General features: G+C 31.9%; 4 protein-coding genes across 6 annotated transcripts; 2 read left to right on the forward strand and 2 right to left on the reverse strand.

The window, feature by feature from the left end:
* Positions 1–1830: 1830 nt before the first annotated feature.
* LOC141666595 (UDP-arabinose 4-epimerase 1) lies at positions 1831–7093 on the forward strand. 2 transcript variants are annotated; one of them, XM_074472674.1, is made up of 11 exons: positions 1831–1941; positions 2529–2679; positions 2928–3052; positions 4177–4290; positions 4373–4480; positions 4576–4667; positions 5354–5495; positions 5631–5725; positions 6022–6151; positions 6327–6471; positions 6632–7093. In XM_074472674.1, the coding sequence occupies exons 2-11, from the start codon at positions 2619–2621 to the stop codon at positions 6853–6855; spliced, it is 1236 nt and encodes a 411-aa protein (XP_074328775.1). In that variant the 5' UTR covers positions 1831–1941; positions 2529–2618; the 3' UTR covers positions 6856–7093. The 2 variants fall into 2 exon arrangements, with proteins under 2 accessions (XP_074328775.1, XP_074328776.1); XM_074472675.1 differs by lacking the exon at positions 1831–1941 and adding an exon at positions 1991–2011.
* A 1348-nt stretch (positions 7094–8441) lies between these two features.
* On the reverse strand, positions 8442–13355 carry LOC141668155 (coatomer subunit epsilon-1-like). Of its 2 annotated transcripts, none has more exons than XM_074474864.1 (7): positions 13098–13355; positions 12919–13008; positions 11925–12076; positions 10600–10735; positions 10368–10523; positions 10043–10122; positions 8442–8914 (listed from the first exon to the last, which is right to left on the reverse strand). In XM_074474864.1, the coding sequence occupies exons 1-7, from the start codon at positions 13260–13262 to the stop codon at positions 8821–8823; spliced, it is 873 nt and encodes a 290-aa protein (XP_074330965.1). In that variant the 5' UTR covers positions 13263–13355; the 3' UTR covers positions 8442–8820. The 2 variants fall into 2 exon arrangements, with proteins under 2 accessions (XP_074330965.1, XP_074330966.1); XM_074474865.1 differs by lacking the exon at positions 8442–8914 and adding an exon at positions 8950–9799.
* A 775-nt stretch (positions 13356–14130) lies between these two features.
* Positions 14131–14619, reverse strand: LOC141665080 (uncharacterized). Its single transcript, XM_074471063.1, has one exon. It carries the CDS (start codon positions 14617–14619, stop codon positions 14131–14133), a length of 489 nt encoding a protein of 162 aa, XP_074327164.1.
* A 1395-nt stretch (positions 14620–16014) lies between these two features.
* LOC141667976 (uncharacterized) lies at positions 16015–16546 on the forward strand. Its single transcript, XM_074474629.1, has one exon. The coding sequence runs from the start codon at positions 16142–16144 to the stop codon at positions 16364–16366; it is 225 nt and encodes a 74-aa protein (XP_074330730.1). The 5' UTR covers positions 16015–16141; the 3' UTR covers positions 16367–16546.

The raw sequence follows: 16546 nt of genomic DNA on the forward strand, positions 1-16546 counted from the left end.
TACACCATAGTTGAAAAGAAATAAGTAAAATTTTGGGACTCATAAATATTTAAATAATAGATAGGAAAAGGAAGTAAAATAGTGATTTTTTTTAATTTTTAAAATTTAATCTTTCTGAAAAACTTAGAAATTTAAAGAACTTGAAAGAACATATCAAAGTTGAAAACATAAAAAAATAGAGGGTATACAATATATTTATTTTAAATACACATTTATGTTAAATTATAATACATCAAATATTAAAAATTTAGTAAATAGACATTAATGAAAGTAGGGAAGACAAATATGTATAACCATGATCAAATGGTTAACATAATATTATATAATTTTTGACATATTAAAGTTCTTAATTTATTAAATTTTAATGCTGCTAAATTTGTTAAGATTTGAAAAAATCATGAATAAAAATATTTTTATCCTTGGTTCGGCTAGATATGTATTTATAGAGACAAAATTTGTAATTCAACGAAATCTTGCATTATCTTATTATCTATTTATATCTACATATGCAACAAGTCCTTTATCTTTTGATAACAGTTTTAAATAATAGTTTTATTTTTCTGATCTAAAATTAAAAAAATTATAAATGTATTTATAAAAAATTATCAATTTCTACAGCAAATAAAAGTTTAGGATTCACATTTTTTAATTAATTTAAAATTTAACAATAAAAATAATAATAAATACATAATTTTACCATTAAACATACGTGTTAAAAATTAAAAAATGAATATACTATTACATGATGGATGATAATATACAATCGCAACTTTGGAATAGGCCAACCAAGATACAGAAGAGCTGCATGTGATGCAATTTCTTATGATAATAATTTTTCTAACCTCTTCGGAAGCTCATGTGTACTACTATTTAGTTTCTCAGCGATGTTACCACTTTGTGCCATCTCAACCAAATATATGCAGAATTAAGGTTAATCTCTTAAACGTAAAAAGTAAATGATTTTTAATTTGTAAACTATAAAAAAATTGAGAAATTAGTAAAATTAACAATCAATTCAAACATAAAAATTTATATCCGGTCAACTCAGCTAATAATCAAATTATACTGCTCTGTTCTGAGCAGAACATTTGGTATGATTACCGAGGAATATACGCACGTATTTATGCTCCAACTTGGCAGTCTTATTTTATTATTATATTGTCTTATTTCGTTTGCGATGCACATTTTTTATTATTAATATTTTTAATTTTGTATTAATATTAAATATAAAAATTCCATAATATTAAAAAATTCATAAATACGAATTCAACAAAATCACTCATGACTATATTTGATCTTATAATTTAAATGTAAATTGATAGTCAATGCTAAAATAGTATAAAAAGTCAAAACACGAGATATTTTTTGGGAGGAAGAATAAATTAGCAATAAAGTATAAAATCTACTGCCTGATGTTATATTCTGGAAAAGGTATTATTTTATAAAACTTAATATAAAGAAATAGTAGATAATTAATTTAGTTATATCAGCAACTAAACTATAGTAAATGTTATGGATATCTTGTAAAGACCAGGTACATCTCGGGATTGTCTTGGGATTCTGATTATAATATTTATTTTATAAAACTTCATAAAAAGAAATAGTAGATAATTAATTCAGTTAACTAAAGAATTAACGTAAATAGTAAAAACACTGGATATACATACTGCAATTTATGAGGCATAGTTGCAGTAAAACTCTGAAACGTACAATTCTCAAATCTCTCTCTCTATCTCTCTCTCAAAGTCACTTATAAATCGTGGTGGGGTGTGCTAAAAATTCAATCTTTTTTTTTTTTGTATTCAAAGTCGTCTTTCTTGATGCCTACCTATACATACATGTTTTTATTCACACCCCCTTTACACCTGCCCCCTTTTTTACTGATTTTAAACGCCCCCCCCCCCCTCTTTTCAGACATCTTTGCCTCTGCTCTTAATACAGGTACTTTCTCTCTCATTTTCTTGATTTTTTCCCCAGCAATTTAATAGCATTGTATTGATCAACATCACTTGTAATTTACTTGAATTCTCTTATATGTTTATCAAGAATGATTCTTGGTATTATTATTTGATTCTTGGTTTTTATTTTTTAATGGGCTCCTTTTCTCTTTTTTCTTAAAGTTTGCATTTTTATCTATATAAACCTGTTCATAGATCTTGAATACTATTTTTTTGTTCATAAAGTTTGTGAATTTGATGAGTTTATAGTAAAATATACAATGTTTTATGAGTTATCATAGGAATTGATGATGTTAAAAGCTCAGTTCTTGCAATTCTGAATTGCATGCCATTGTAATAAGTTCAACTAATTATGATATTTTTTTCATCTGGGTTTTCTTTATGTTGGATTTTTCTGGCGGGTTTATGTTTTTTTGCTCGTTCTTGTATTTTTAAAATTCAATTTTTTTTTATCTCTCGCTTGCTATAGGACCCATTGTTTGTTTGTTTGTTTGTAGACTTTTCAATTTAGCTTTCTTCTTGTTCTTTGTGGTTTAACTAATAATTTGTTTTATTTGTTTATTCCACCAGGTTACATCAATTTGCAGTTAAGAAGGGGTCTTTATTGTTGATTTAGAAGACGGTTCTTTTTTATTATTAAATTTAGCATTTATTCTGCAAATGCTAAATTTTAATAGGTCTAGAAGTCAGGCAAGAGCTAACAGATCCATGTCTTTAGGAGGTAAATTTGTTTCTTACAGCTAGTTTTCATTTCGAAGCTTCTTCCCCTACTAGGAATTAGGTGTATTAGTTTATTTAATAAGAATCAAAGAATTGTATGTTTCCGTTCTCTAATTTGACCGGAGTTGTATTCTAAGAAAAATTCAATTAGTTGATGGTTTATAGCTGTAGTATGTATGTCAACAGAAGAACAGCTGCAAGCGGTGGATGATCTAAAGATTAAATTTGTGTTTTTTTCATTGCTTGTAGGCATGGACTTCGTGGATCCGAAGAAAAAGAGCAGTTACGTTGGGAAAATTCTTTTGGCTGCCACCTTAACTGCATTTTGCATTCTCGTGCTCAAACAATCTCCAACTTTCAACACCCCAAGCGCAGTTAGTCCCTGACCTTTTAATACATACACTACTGTCTATATATGAAATGTAAATCTCGTTTTGGAGTTTTATGATTTGCAGTTAATTTTATCCTACCTACCAAAGAGATAAATCTACTCTTTTGCTGTGAAAAAAATAGTGTTTTTGCCTCTTTATCTTTTCTCATTTTATTGCTTATGAGTTTTTCTGACTTCATTATGGGTAATTTAATTTATGTACTATGTAGGGTAAGATTTATACATCTTTATTATTTCAGCCAGCAAATTTATAAGTGGTAGGTTTGGTGCTACCTTTTTAGGTCAGCAAACAAATTTTAATTTCTTATTATAGGGAAGGGAATCATTAGTTGCATTGCTCACACCAGTTACATGGATTGAACTATATCTTTTACTAAATTATGGAAGTACTTCATTAATGATATGATGCTTGGCCAAGGAGTGGCCAAGGAGGCTTCCCTTTCTGCGGGCTTTTAGATTGGCTTCCAGTAATTATCCAAAAATAATTTGTATTTGTTGCATTACTCAATACATCTTCAAAACAGTCTTTGACAACATAATGGGTGCCCAAAGTACTTGAATCTAATGCATATTCGATATGTTACCAGTTGCTTGAGAGTCTCAGACACTTGATATACACAGATCCATCAGTCTAGTAACTGTCAATACATAGGAAATAGGTCACACAAACATATTAAATAGAAATTTATTCATACATTGTTCTGCACTTGCTACTTTAGGTTAGATTCCAGAAGTTTTATTATGTTGTAAGGTATTTTGTCTAATCAAAGTAAAGGTGTTGAGTACTACTCAATTGAATCTTTTGAAGTGGAATGGATGATGAATGGAGTGATTCAGGTTGACTTGCGTGACCGAATTGACAACAAACTTGATTTCTCTGTTTCATTTTGGCTTCAGAAGGGAAAATAAAACAAATCGGTGTCCTGTATGTCTGCCTATTGTAAAGATTTTTTTTGCAATTGACAAGTATAACATATTTTTAATGTAATATTGTGTTTTTCTTTTAATTTTGATTTGCTATAAGAAAATTAGTTATTTTGTTTACTTGGTTTCTATATATTGAAAAACTTCTGATAATGGCTTCACTTTTTCCTTCTTCCTCCCAAGTTCTCCCATCATGAAGCAGGGATTACACATGTTCTAGTCACTGGAGGAGCAGGCTATATTGGTTCTCATGCTGTCTTGCGTCTTTTGAAAGATTCATATCGTGTGACTATAGTGGTTTGTCTTTTAACTGTATACTAAGAATTTGCATTGCATGTTATGTATTTGAATAAGATTCTCATATATTACTTTTCAACAGGATAATCTCTCCCGCGGAAACCTTGGTGCCGTCAAAGTTCTACAAGAACTATTCCCTGAACCTGACAGACTTCAATTTATATACGCCGACCTGGGGGATGCAAAAGCTGTATCCTAAGCATAAATAACTGATACTACAAATGAACTACTAATTGTTGTGAATAAGCATGATACACACATCTTGTTTCCTTCACAATATATTAGGTGAACAGAATATTTTCAGAAAATGCATTTGATGCTGTGATGCATTTTGCAGCTGTAGCATATGTTGGAGAGAGTACCCTTGATCCTCTAAAGTAAATGCAATTCAAAACTATGAGTTTTACCGGTAGTTTCAATGCAAATCTATGCTTCTGACTGCTGCCAATTTACTGAAACTAATGCGTTGCCAGACTGAAATTATATTTTCTTATTCTTGCAAACCTCCGCACTTTGTTCAAATTTTCTTTTAGATGTTTGAAGTTTCTATACTTAAATTCAACAAGGGATCAGTTTGATATGTAAAGGCTAAAGTTTATGAGCTGAAGCTTATATGTGCTATCACCTCAACTTCCAGTGGTTCCTAAATTGTTGATTATGAATAAAATTGTCTGCATGAGGAATAGTTGAAAAAAAAAGAGAAGCCAAATTTTTTTCTTAGAATTACAGTATAATTTTACAGTATAAAAAGTTCCCTGTTGGGAAATAGAAGGAACTGGTATTGTGGCATTTATAGCAAATCATTGAATTTTTTACCTAGCCAGTTACATTATTGCTTATCTAACAACATTATCCAAAAAAATAGAAGGGGAAGTCCCTCCTGAAAAATTGATCCATCTTTACGCCCACTACTTACCAACATTCTTTCATTTCCATTAATGTTTTCATATCTTCTGTTATCGTAGTGCTTTAGTCTTACTATTTAGTTATGTTAATTTGGATATGAAGTTGTGTTATTGCTACATCAACACTCGTTTAGTAACTTACATATTTGACAATGAAGGTATTATCACAATATCACATCAAATACTCTAGTGGTGCTGGAGGCTATGGCAGCACATGGTGTTGGCACTCTAATATATTCCAGTACATGTGCAACATATGGGGAGCCTGAAAAGATGCCAATTACAGAAGAAACTCCTCAGGTGAGTTGTAGCACATATCTAAGCTCACCAACAATACTACTACTACTACCTGTTTACTTTTGCAAGGGAATATCGGAATTTTTTTTTATTGCGATGCTATGATATATTACATCCAAATATTCTTGTTTCTTGCAGGTTCCGATTAATCCTTATGGGAAAGCTAAGAAGATGGCAGAAGATATTATTCTGGATTTCCATTCGAACTCGAACATGGCTGTTATGATTTTAAGGTAAATTTGTGAATATTTAGTGTCATGTTTTAAAAAAACTAATTGTCATTTTTGAAATCTCTCATTTGTCTTGGCAAATGGCAGTAGCAAGCATAGTATCCGTATAAGAAAATAAATTTTGGCAAAAATTCACTACTGGTATTTATTATAGACTAAATATTCTTTATGCCGAGGGCTGCTAGGTTTATGTAATATGTAGCCAGTAATTTAGTATGTGGTTTTGAAGTTGTGTTGGAGTTTTACCTATTCTATCGATGCTAAGGATTCTGCTCATTACATTCCTCCTTAAATTTCAGATACTTCAATGTAATTGGCTCAGACCCAGAGGGAAGACTTGGAGAAGCTCCAAGGCCAGAACTACGTGAGCATGGGCGAATATCAGGTGCTTGCTTTGATGCAGCTCGAGGAATTATTCCTGGACTTAAGGTATCTACCATCCATTTTTTAGGGCCCTAATTTCTTTATATGCGTTTTTCACAATAAAATTTTTACATATCGTAAAGATATTAATCTATACTGTATATAGATTTTGTATATCACTATATTAGTATATCTATATTAATTTGCTTTTTTACCTAATTAGTATTCTGTGGACATGCAGGTTAGAGGAACAGATTATAAAACTGCAGATGGAACTTGCATACGCGACTACATTGATGTTACTGATCTTGTTGATGCTCATGTGAAAGCCCTTGCAAAGGCCATGCCTGGAAAAGTTGGAATCTACAATGTTGGCACCGGAAGAGGTAAAAGTTTACATGATTATTAGCTCAAAGATTTCTATTAGGCTGCATCTCAGTTATACGAGTAAAAATATTTATTTACAAAGTTAAGTAAACAAAACTTTGAATCACATTACATGGATAAACAATTTTTTAAACTTCTTGTCGGGCATCCTTCAATCAGGTAGATCTGTAAAGGAGTTTGTCGAGGCTTGTAAAAAGGCAACTGGGGTAAGCATCAAAGTCGACTTTCTCGACCGCCGGCCTGGTGACTATGCAGAAGTGTTAGCTGACCCCACAAAAATCTTACGTGAGCTGAACTGGACCGCACAATACACAAACCTTGAAGAAAGTTTGCAGGTGGCTTGGAGATGGCAAAAGTCTCATCTTGATGGTTACAATTCATAAACCACAGTACAGTTATAGTGGAAGATTAGTTGGTTACCAACCCAGAGCCTGATTTTGCCCCAGTCCTAATACATTTATTTATAGTAGAGGGGTTTTGACATGCTCACATATTTATTGAAGTATCTTATATATCATTGTTACTATACAGGGTAGAGTTTTAGGAGGTAGCCTTCTAAATTATGATAATGCTGAAACACTTTTTTTAATAATAATGCCAGTTGGGTATGATTATTTAACATCTTTTTGCCTAAACATCCTTCGTAGTTCTTTTTTTCTTCTTTGTGGGAGTGCTTTAGTTGTTTTTTTTGCCAATAATTGGTTTAGAGCTTTGTTGCTACAGCAAGTGATACTCTTCTCTTGTTGCAGCGACTTCTCTCTTTCCTTTTGTTAAGGAAAGCGAAAGAAAAAGCTTAAGAACAGAAAATAAATTACTCCTAAATTTATTTTCAAATTTTTCTTCCTGTTTTTGGAGGGGAGAAAAGTTAAAATAACTCATTTTATAATTTTTTTACATAGAATTCTATGGAGTTTTTTTTTTGAAACCTAGAATCGCACGGAGTCAAGTGCCTGTTAATATTTATCATTTTGCTACTGAATAATAAATTTTTAGAAAAATTGTAAGCTATACGATGCTAACAATTAAACATCTGTGAGATAAATGTATATGGCCTGGCATCTCAACTCCGTACTTTTTTTACAAATTAAATTAATATGATGTTTTAAATTTAATTAAATAAGTTTTCAAATCAAGTCCGATCGCTATTTAATCATTAAGCATTATTGTAGTTAACGGTCGACTAATAAAAAATAGAAGAGATTTAATAAATTAGTTTTTTTTGAAGAATAATAGATTTAATTCAATAACAAAAAGTAATAAGATATCTACTCAAATGATTCGAGTCGTTTAAAATTAAATTACACGATGTTGTGTGTCTTTCAACTTTATTTTATCGTGACTAAAACATAGCCTCCTCTAAAAATCAGCCGTGGGGCTTTGTCAATTTACCAAACTCTTTGATTTGTTTGAGATTGAAAGTTTTTCGGTAATTAATTCATCCGCTCTACCTGATCGATCAGAGCTTTAAGATGTTTGTTGATGTTTGTTTCTTTCAAAAATCGTGTCTCTCAGGCAAGAATCCTTACCTACTAAATTTATTTAGTTTGTTTTTAGATATAATTTTCGGAGCTTGAATTTTCTTTCATCTTAAATTCAAGCGAAAAAATTCAGTTAATTTTCTCTTTTTATCATAGTGAGCTTATTCCCTCCTTTATTGTGGATACTGAATCTGATTTAGTGCCTTTATTGTGAATCTGATTTAGTGCCTTTATTGTGAGTGCTGAATCTGATTTAGTGATATAGGTTTATACTGAATTACATTCACCATTGTAATAAAACAAGTACATGTAAATTTACTTAATTCAAGATATCAACATATCACTTGATGATCTCTACTTGAAGGAAGACCGGAGATTTGACCCTTTATTCAATTAGTTGATTTGTTAATATCAATATCTAATATTTAACTGCACTTCAAACTTTCTTTCTGGACAAACTGCACTTCAGACACACAGTTAGTTAAAAAATATTCATATACAAAGGGACACCTACTTTATTGTCATCCTAATTTGGGTTCATAAAAACAATTCAAGTAACCATATCAAAACAGATTGCGGAGAAATGTTCAATGATCCTAATTCTTTGAACTGGGCAAAAGGAAAGCTAGTAAACTCGTTCAAACGAAAAATATTTATGAAGGTTAAGCACAATGAGGTGAATCAGGGATCCCACACATTCTTGGATTCAAAGCTAACTTCCTCTGCAAGTTTGGGGACAATGACTCGGCATCGAGTACTAGATTAATTAGCGGTGCCAGTTTTCTAGTTACAAGATAGCTGTCAAGGTATTTTAGTTTTCCTCGGTCATGTATTGCTCCAGTTGATTCATTGGTGATGCCTCATCCACCGTTAAGCAACCGTCTGAACTGCTCTATCAAAAGCCTCCTCTCCAGCAGATATGCATTTAACGAGCATATGATCTGCCTGTGAAAGTTTCAACTGGCTGCAAAAGCAAAATCAGACAATGGAATTATTTCTTCAGATATACATTCTTGCATTTGACAGGCAGGTGTGAGTTTTGACTCGCTTGAACATAAGAAAGTAAGAAACTGAAGAAATTATATCATCAAGCAAGAAAAAGGGAAAAAAACTGATAAACTAGAGCTCCAACATATCAGGTGTAACTGTGAAAATGTGAAACAACACCTGTGTAAATGTGAAACGACACCTGTGTAAATGTGAAACAAAATCCTGTGTGAATGTGAAACGACACTAAATATATAACTAAAGTTATAAACATTAAAGGGCACTAGAGATACAGCCGCTCCTGCGAACTAAATAACTTAAACGGAGTGTGCCAGGCCCCCAATATAATATAAATCAGCTAGTAGGAGTAGTAGACTAGTAGATTGAGATGTTTTTATAAGCATGCCTTTAATTTCACAATTTCCTTTCTCATAATATACTGATACTTAACACAGGGATAGGTACTTGATACCATTGGCAGGATACCATGAATGATATGGCACCGCAAAATAAATTAAAAACATAATGGTTTATATTCAATAACAGCCTGACAGACAGAATAAGAACAATGAAGTTTTTGCTCAAGTAACTAGAACCACCTGCAAACAAAAATATTGCCAACAAAATTTTTATGCAAACAGATTTTAGAAAAAAGCTTGTGAAGTCCAGAACCGTTTAACCGTCTCTCTAATAGATATGTAATATATTTTTTTGCAGCTTATAGTTCCACAAACACGCAAACAGTTGGGTATAAAGCACTAGATAATTGGGGGATCTTAGGAATACTTACGCAGTTTAGCGCATTACTTTTTACTGCCCTCACAAAAGCTGACATGCTTTGGATGAACCACGAAATTTACAACTATATTAAAACAGAACTCAAATTCAAATATGAATCTAGATATAAAAACGAATGAAACTCGAACTTCCATATAAGTCATACAAAATGCACGTGATCTGATAGTTTCTCAAAAAAATTGACAGCGTGGTTTCTTGTTGGAAAGAACTTGCACCGTACTATAATTCTGTGTTCAATATCTAAATACTTGCTATTATGTACGTGCACAGCGCAAAAGAAAGCAAAGGGATTGGTAATTCTGATTACCTTAGATAACGTGAAGAGGGTTTCCCTAAATGAAGACAGCACACAACCATATTAGCCAGTGTTTCTGGATCCTTTGTGTCCTGCACCAACCACAGAAAACATATATATACAGAAGGAAATGTTAAAGATGGTAAACCAAGTAAGAGATAAACTGAAACACAGCTTAAAAGAGATCAAAAGGTTGAATGGTAATATGAAAAGAATAATCAGATGACTGATAAGTGAACAACTATATAGATGTTTGACTCCTAATGAATCAATATTGGCAGCTCGGTAAGAAAGGCATAGAAAAAATTCAGTCAAAATATAACAATAAAACATTTGCCTTATTTAGTGCTTCAAGCAATAATGATTCAGCTTCATCAAAATTTCCCATGTGCATGCTGCAAACTGCCTTCCCATTCAAAATCAAACTAGTCATCTGGTACTTCTCTGAGAAATCTTGAAATATGAGATACGCTTCTTGAATCTTTGAGCCACCCTGACTTGCAAGAAAACACTTACTCAAGATACTGAAAACCTCCCGCCTATATATAATAGGAAAAAAGGGTACGTACCACAGCCAGGTTTATCCATGCATTTGCAAGTTGAGTTAATGTATGGTCCTCGTCAATCTGTTGCATAATCCTCAGTTGCTTCTCTGCATAATCTGTTCGGTGCATCTTAAGAAATATCTGGACATTCAAAGCATGCCTGAAAAATGAAATCAGTGAAGGCTTAAAAAACAATTGTATTCAATTACAGCAACTATTTACCAATATTTTAGATGAGTTTTCAATTCTAAATAAATTCGACCATTTCATTTATTTAAAAGAGTTGCCAAACAAGCACTAAATAGATGGAAGAAGCATACTGCATTGTCAGGAATATTAAAAAAACAAAAGAAAAAAAACTATGCTACTGAGTAAATGCAAGCATTCCTTAATGTAGAACACTGTATAATAACAATATGTAATTTCTTTATGCTTTCCTACCAGAATGGTTAGCTTCGGTAATAAGAAAGTAAGCTCCAGTCTTCATGTCAAATATCGTCTTTGCAAATACTTTTATAGCCAACACATCCCCAGAGCTCTCCAATTCACAAATTGATAATATTTCACATCCAAGAAGCACCATAACTTTGTAAAATCTAAAGCGAATTACTGTGCGTAAAAAGCATTTTAATCTTGAGTACAGCTCTCTTGATGAATGTTATTTAAGGTGATGGGTGCAAAGGGCCCGGTGGAGCCTAGGTCCAAGACGAGCGTACACCTTATCAAAGTGAGACACACACGTATACTATATCACAAAATAAGACACAAATAATATATTTTGTCCACTTCAACAAAAAAGTCACTACTAATTAAACAAACAAAAATCAGAAGTCGGAAGAGTAGCAGATGGCAAAAGTTCCAGAAGAAAATAAAGTCAATAGTTTACTGATTTATAAGTTACACAATACATATATAAATATTATACAATGAACATCTTATAATATTATATAATCTGGTGATGCACAATTTTTTTTTCATATTTTTTCAATTGGCATTTAATAATTTTCTATGAATCATTATTGCTTATAATGTTTCTGATGTTTGTTTAAACATGTATGCTTAACTCAGTACATATATTTAACAATTTATGAAATATGTCTTGTATCTTTAGAAAGTTATATAGCCGACATGACTGAAGCAGCAAAAATCATAGCCAAATTATCATGCCTATGTGTTAAATAAGAAACATATCTTTGCAAGCACAGATCATGGTCACTTAGAGCTAACTTGATGTTAGCATGAGTTGTATGCATGAACTAGCCAAAGACAATTTAAACCCTGAAATATTTTTGCTCTTGCTTGGGGTAACATTTATTATTCAGAATAATTAAGTAAAGAAGAGAACTCACAATTCCATTGTTCCCCCAGCATGTGTGTGTTTCAGAGCTTCATTATAATCCTGCTCATGCATATATATGATGCCAGCAATGGTCCGAAGGATTGGGTTATTTCCGATTGCTGGATCTGACAACCACTCATGTAGGTTTGAGATTGTACTTTCCTGTAGAATATATACAAATTAAACTAACCACAAGCAGCCATTTGGATTAGCTGTCAAATCCATGTCCATCACTTTCCTTTTCTTTAAAATTATCAAACTCACAAAGCTAAAGAAAAATATAGTTTAAACATAAAGCTATTGGAAGCAAACCTACATACAGATAAGGTTGTGCATACGTGTTTCACCACAAAAATAATATGACGACTTACCTCAAATTGTATCAGTATTGTCATATATATTATATCATATCATGGCCGTCTTTAATCATTTCTTACACTATATTCATCTATCATAAAGATGATTTTTTCTGCAATAAACTTTAAAGGAACAAGTACCTTTTAAAAGCTAATGGAGTAAAATCATTCATCCAAAACACAACACAATCCTAACTCTAGTTATTCAAGACATGCCAATCATATAATAGTTTTCGAAAAGGGAAATACCTTTTGCAGATGTTGATGCCAATGCTTACAAGGGCAACATAATTACAATCCCAATGCATAACATACTAAGTTAACTATTGAGAAAACAGAAAACTTATTTATAGTAGAGACGATGATGCCAATCCTTAGTTGAGCAACATACTAACATCACAATGCATATCCTATTACGCTAAATATAGCAGAACAACTATCTGACTTTAACAATAACAATGACAACAATGATGATGCCAATTCATACAACTAGCAAATTAATTACAATCGTGATGCACAACATACATAATAAGTATAACTGTAAATCGACTGCAAATAGTAATTTCATATCTGAGGAAAGCAAACTAAAATAAATCAATCTAATCAAACAACATTTCTCCAAAAGCGATTAAACAATATTTGTCGAACCTTGTTTCCAGGATCAGATAGATACAATGCCAGCAATTTAACGGCCTGGAGAGGCGTAGCAGCAGAAGAATCGATCTCGCTAATCACAAGCTATACATTTCAAAAAACAAACATATGATCAAAATTAAAGAATACTACGGAAAGATGAGATAAAATTGAGAGAGAGAGAGAGAGGAGACCTCGTAACTGGACTGAGCGATGTAAGATCTGTAAACGAGAGAATCTCTCTCGATAGCTTCATCGGGAGAGAGATTGGAGAGATTGGTGCTAGAGTTAATTGCAGCTTGGTACGCTCCAATGTGAAAGTTGTTTCTCACAGAGAATAATAAATCTGGTGCAGCCATCGGATTAATTTGGATCTCAAGCTTTGTCACTCCTGAATTTCTGTTTATGAGTTTGTTAGGGAAGACAGGAGTGTCTACGATCACTAGTCGACCCAAATTTAATTGTTTATCAAAAAAATTAGAAATCAAAGATGAATATTCATATTTTAAAATAAAATTTAGCTTTTTTTTTGAAACAAAAATAAAATTTAGCTTTAAAACAGTAAAACTGACTAAATTACATTACAGTTAATTAATATTACATTCATCCCCGTCATTTCTTTATATTTTTTTTCACATATTTGACATGTATTTTAAGGCAATTATAAAATATAGTTTCGGAATTTATTTTTAAATATTTTTATATAAAAATTAGAACATTATATTTTTATTTAAAAGAAAAAAATTTTTAAAAAATTATGCAACTACTTTTAATAAAAACATTAAAGTACGTGCGGAGTTTCCGTCCCCGATATAAAAAATTGAGGGGACGGAGAGAATAATATTTACAAGCTTATTTTTTCTTAGAATTAACTGTACATATCTTGTTTATATATAATTTTTTCTCAAATTTAACTTTGCTAGGTACGGATGAGTATTATGTAAAATTAAATCAAGACGATCCTCGACCAACCCGGTGATGTTTTTTTTTTTTTTTGAAACAAACGTACTTGCATTAAACAGAATCAGCAATGATTACATCCATAAGGAATTCAGGAGCAACAGTACTCCATTCCCGTAAGTCTGGCTCAGAATGAGAAACCCTAGCTAAACAGTGAGCTACTACATTCGCAGACCTATGCACAAATTGTACTAGCACATTCTCAAAGTGCTTACTTAACTCAATACAATCACTAACAATAGAATGAAAATAAGAATTCTCTTTCCCTCAATTATAAGCATCTGCAAGAAGTTTCGAATCGGTCTCAAACACACACCGAACAAATCCATACTTCTTCGTCCAAGACAAAAGCTCCCTGAGAGTAATAGCCTCAGCCTCCCTCGGCTGCCATAACCCTTCCACTTGTTGACACATAGCACGTACAAAGTCTCCCCTATCATCGCGGATTACTCCTCCAATCCCAATTGAATTATCCTGCATAAACGTTGCTGCATCTATATTTATTTTAACCCATCCCACTGGAGGTTTTTGCCAGCACCTACTCCTCGAGTTTATGGTTGGGGTACACTTGACCTTTTCCTGCTGAGCTCTTTTCCAATCTTCTAACAGATTTATCGCAACACTCTTAGTACCAAACACCGACATGTCAATTTTATTCCATACCCACTTGTTCCTACGATTCCACAAACTCCAGCACAGAGCTGCGATTAACACACACTGTTCCATTGTTCCAGTTGTAAACAAGCGCTTAAACATGTCTAGAATTGTCTCACCTGGTACCGTTTGGACCCAGTCTGCAAAACCCAGTGCATCCCATGCTAATCTTGCAAAAGAGCACTAAAAAAGAACATGTATTGCATCCTCAGTTGCCGTATGACACCAGGAACATCTGTTATCAATATCAACCCTCTTGTCTCTTAATGCTATTGCCGTTGGTAAACAAGATTTACACGTTCTTCATATAAAAAATATAATTTTCCCCGGTACTTCCAGTGCCCAAATCTTTCTCCAAAACCTGGCGTCTGTTGTAATATACTCACCAACTAACTTTCGATAACAACTTTTAACCGTGAAGTTTCCTTTTTCTCATCATAGAGCCACAGCCACGAATCCTGTCTTTCTAAAACGGGTATAGGGATGTTCTTGATCAGTTGAACATCTGATGTTAAAAATTAACTTTAGTGGTATTCTTGTTGGGAAGTTCGATTCTTGTTCAATCCAAAATTTAGTAGAGACTTTATTTGAAAATCCGAATCGATCAAGTACTCTCGATCTGATACTATTTTATTTTTTTTCAGTTTATTTTTTACTTGACTCGGGTTAAATTCTTGTGAAAATTGATTAATCAGAAAAAGCTCGATTTTAAAAATTAAAAAAATTAGAAAATTGAGTAGGGGTAAAAATAAAAGAAAAGAAAACCCATAATCGAGTACTAGTTTATAATTAAAAAAAATTAAGCATTTTTATTTTAAGATGGTAGTAAAAGGCTTATCAAAATTAAGAACATAATTAATAATATTGTATTTCATTTATAAATATTAAAAGTCATATACTTATGAAAATAAAGCTTTATATTTTTATTTATTCGATTTTGATATGGAGTACTTTTCTCGAATACTATGAAATGTAGTTAATTATATAGTGTATTATTTAAAAACATGAGTAAATTATTGTAAAAGTTTTTGCGGTTTATTCCTCAATATTTTGATTATTTAAATAAATTAAAATAATTCAGTTTGAGTTCTTATTAATCCTCGTGTTCCTTTTTAATTGTTATATTTGACTTTTCAGTGATCGAATTAACCAATTTTTGATAAACAACAAAAAATTATTCATTTATTATTTTAAAAAACTGAAAATTACATAAAAAATAGATTAATGGTAGTTTTCAATGATATAATATTTGAAAATAATTTTAATGACATTATATAATTAAATCTCAATCAAAATTCGATTAATTTAAACATCAAAAATTAAAACATGATTATATTTAGCAAATATTTATTTTTCTCCCAAAAACAAAATAAAATAATCAGAGAAGATCCAAAAATAGCCGGTTGTACCGACTCATAAATGCCAGCTCATAAATGCCACTAGGATACTCCAAAGAAGAGTTAACGTTAAACTAAGGCGACCGTTAGGAACTCTAGAAACAACTTTCATATACTTTAAATACACACTCCTCTGCTCTACATGTTCACTTCCAAGTTGAATCCCAAGTTCAACAACACAACTCTAATTTGTACTCCTGTCTCAACACAATCTCAACTTATAAAAAATGGGTATGGTTATAGTAATATCTCTGCCATTGATTATGTTCTCTCTGCTTCTTGGATTTGGTTGTTACTTTCTTGGAAGAGCTAAAGGGCGTCAAGATGTTCGCACCAATGCTCAAGTTTTTGGAATCCCAACGCCTCCCCCTGGTAGCGATATTGCGATAGCTTCTTATCCTTCACCACCAACGACACATCTCAAGACTTTTGACAAATCAGACATGGTTTAATTTTTGTTTATTTGGTTTTTAACGAGCCTCTGGCTAGCTAGTTCTATATGATTATGAAATTATTGTGTCTTGTAACTTTGTAATACATTTTTTTGTGTAATTATTACCTGTTTATGTCTTGTGTTGTTGAAATGATTAATGAAATGCTGAATGGGAATTTTGTATATCGTAAAAATTGGT

This window comes from Apium graveolens, chromosome 6 (assembly GCF_009905375.1).
Source record: "Apium graveolens cultivar Ventura chromosome 6, ASM990537v1, whole genome shotgun sequence".
In the NCBI taxonomy this organism is placed as follows: domain Eukaryota; kingdom Viridiplantae; phylum Streptophyta; class Magnoliopsida; order Apiales; family Apiaceae; genus Apium; species Apium graveolens.

Excerpts from the sequence above, each read along its gene's own strand:
- LOC141666595 (XM_074472674.1), top strand. The coding sequence starts at position 2,619 with ATGCTAAATTTTAATAGGTCTAGAAGTCAGGCAAGAGCTAACAGATCC. Across the intron at positions 3,053-4,176 it reads CTTTCAACACCCCAAGCGCA|TTCTCCCATCATGAAGCAGG; the intron begins GTTAGTCCCTGA and ends CTTCCTCCCAAG. Across the intron at positions 6,152-6,326 it reads GAATTATTCCTGGACTTAAG|GTTAGAGGAACAGATTATAA; the intron begins GTATCTACCATC and ends GTGGACATGCAG.
- LOC141668155 (XM_074474864.1), bottom strand. The coding sequence starts at position 13,262 with ATGGCTGCACCAGATTTATTATTCTCTGTGAGAAACAACTTTCACATT. Across the intron at positions 13,009-13,097 it reads TCGCTCAGTCCAGTTACGAG|CTTGTGATTAGCGAGATCGA; the intron begins GTCTCCTCTCTC and ends TGAAATGTATAG. Across the intron at positions 8,915-10,042 it reads CCCTCTTCACGTTATCTAAG|CCAGTTGAAACTTTCACAGG; the intron begins GTAATCAGAATT and ends TTGCTTTTGCAG.
- LOC141665080 (XM_074471063.1), bottom strand. The coding sequence starts at position 14,619 with ATGTTTAAGCGCTTGTTTACAACTGGAACAATGGAACAGTGTGTGTTA.
- LOC141667976 (XM_074474629.1), top strand. The coding sequence starts at position 16,142 with ATGGGTATGGTTATAGTAATATCTCTGCCATTGATTATGTTCTCTCTG.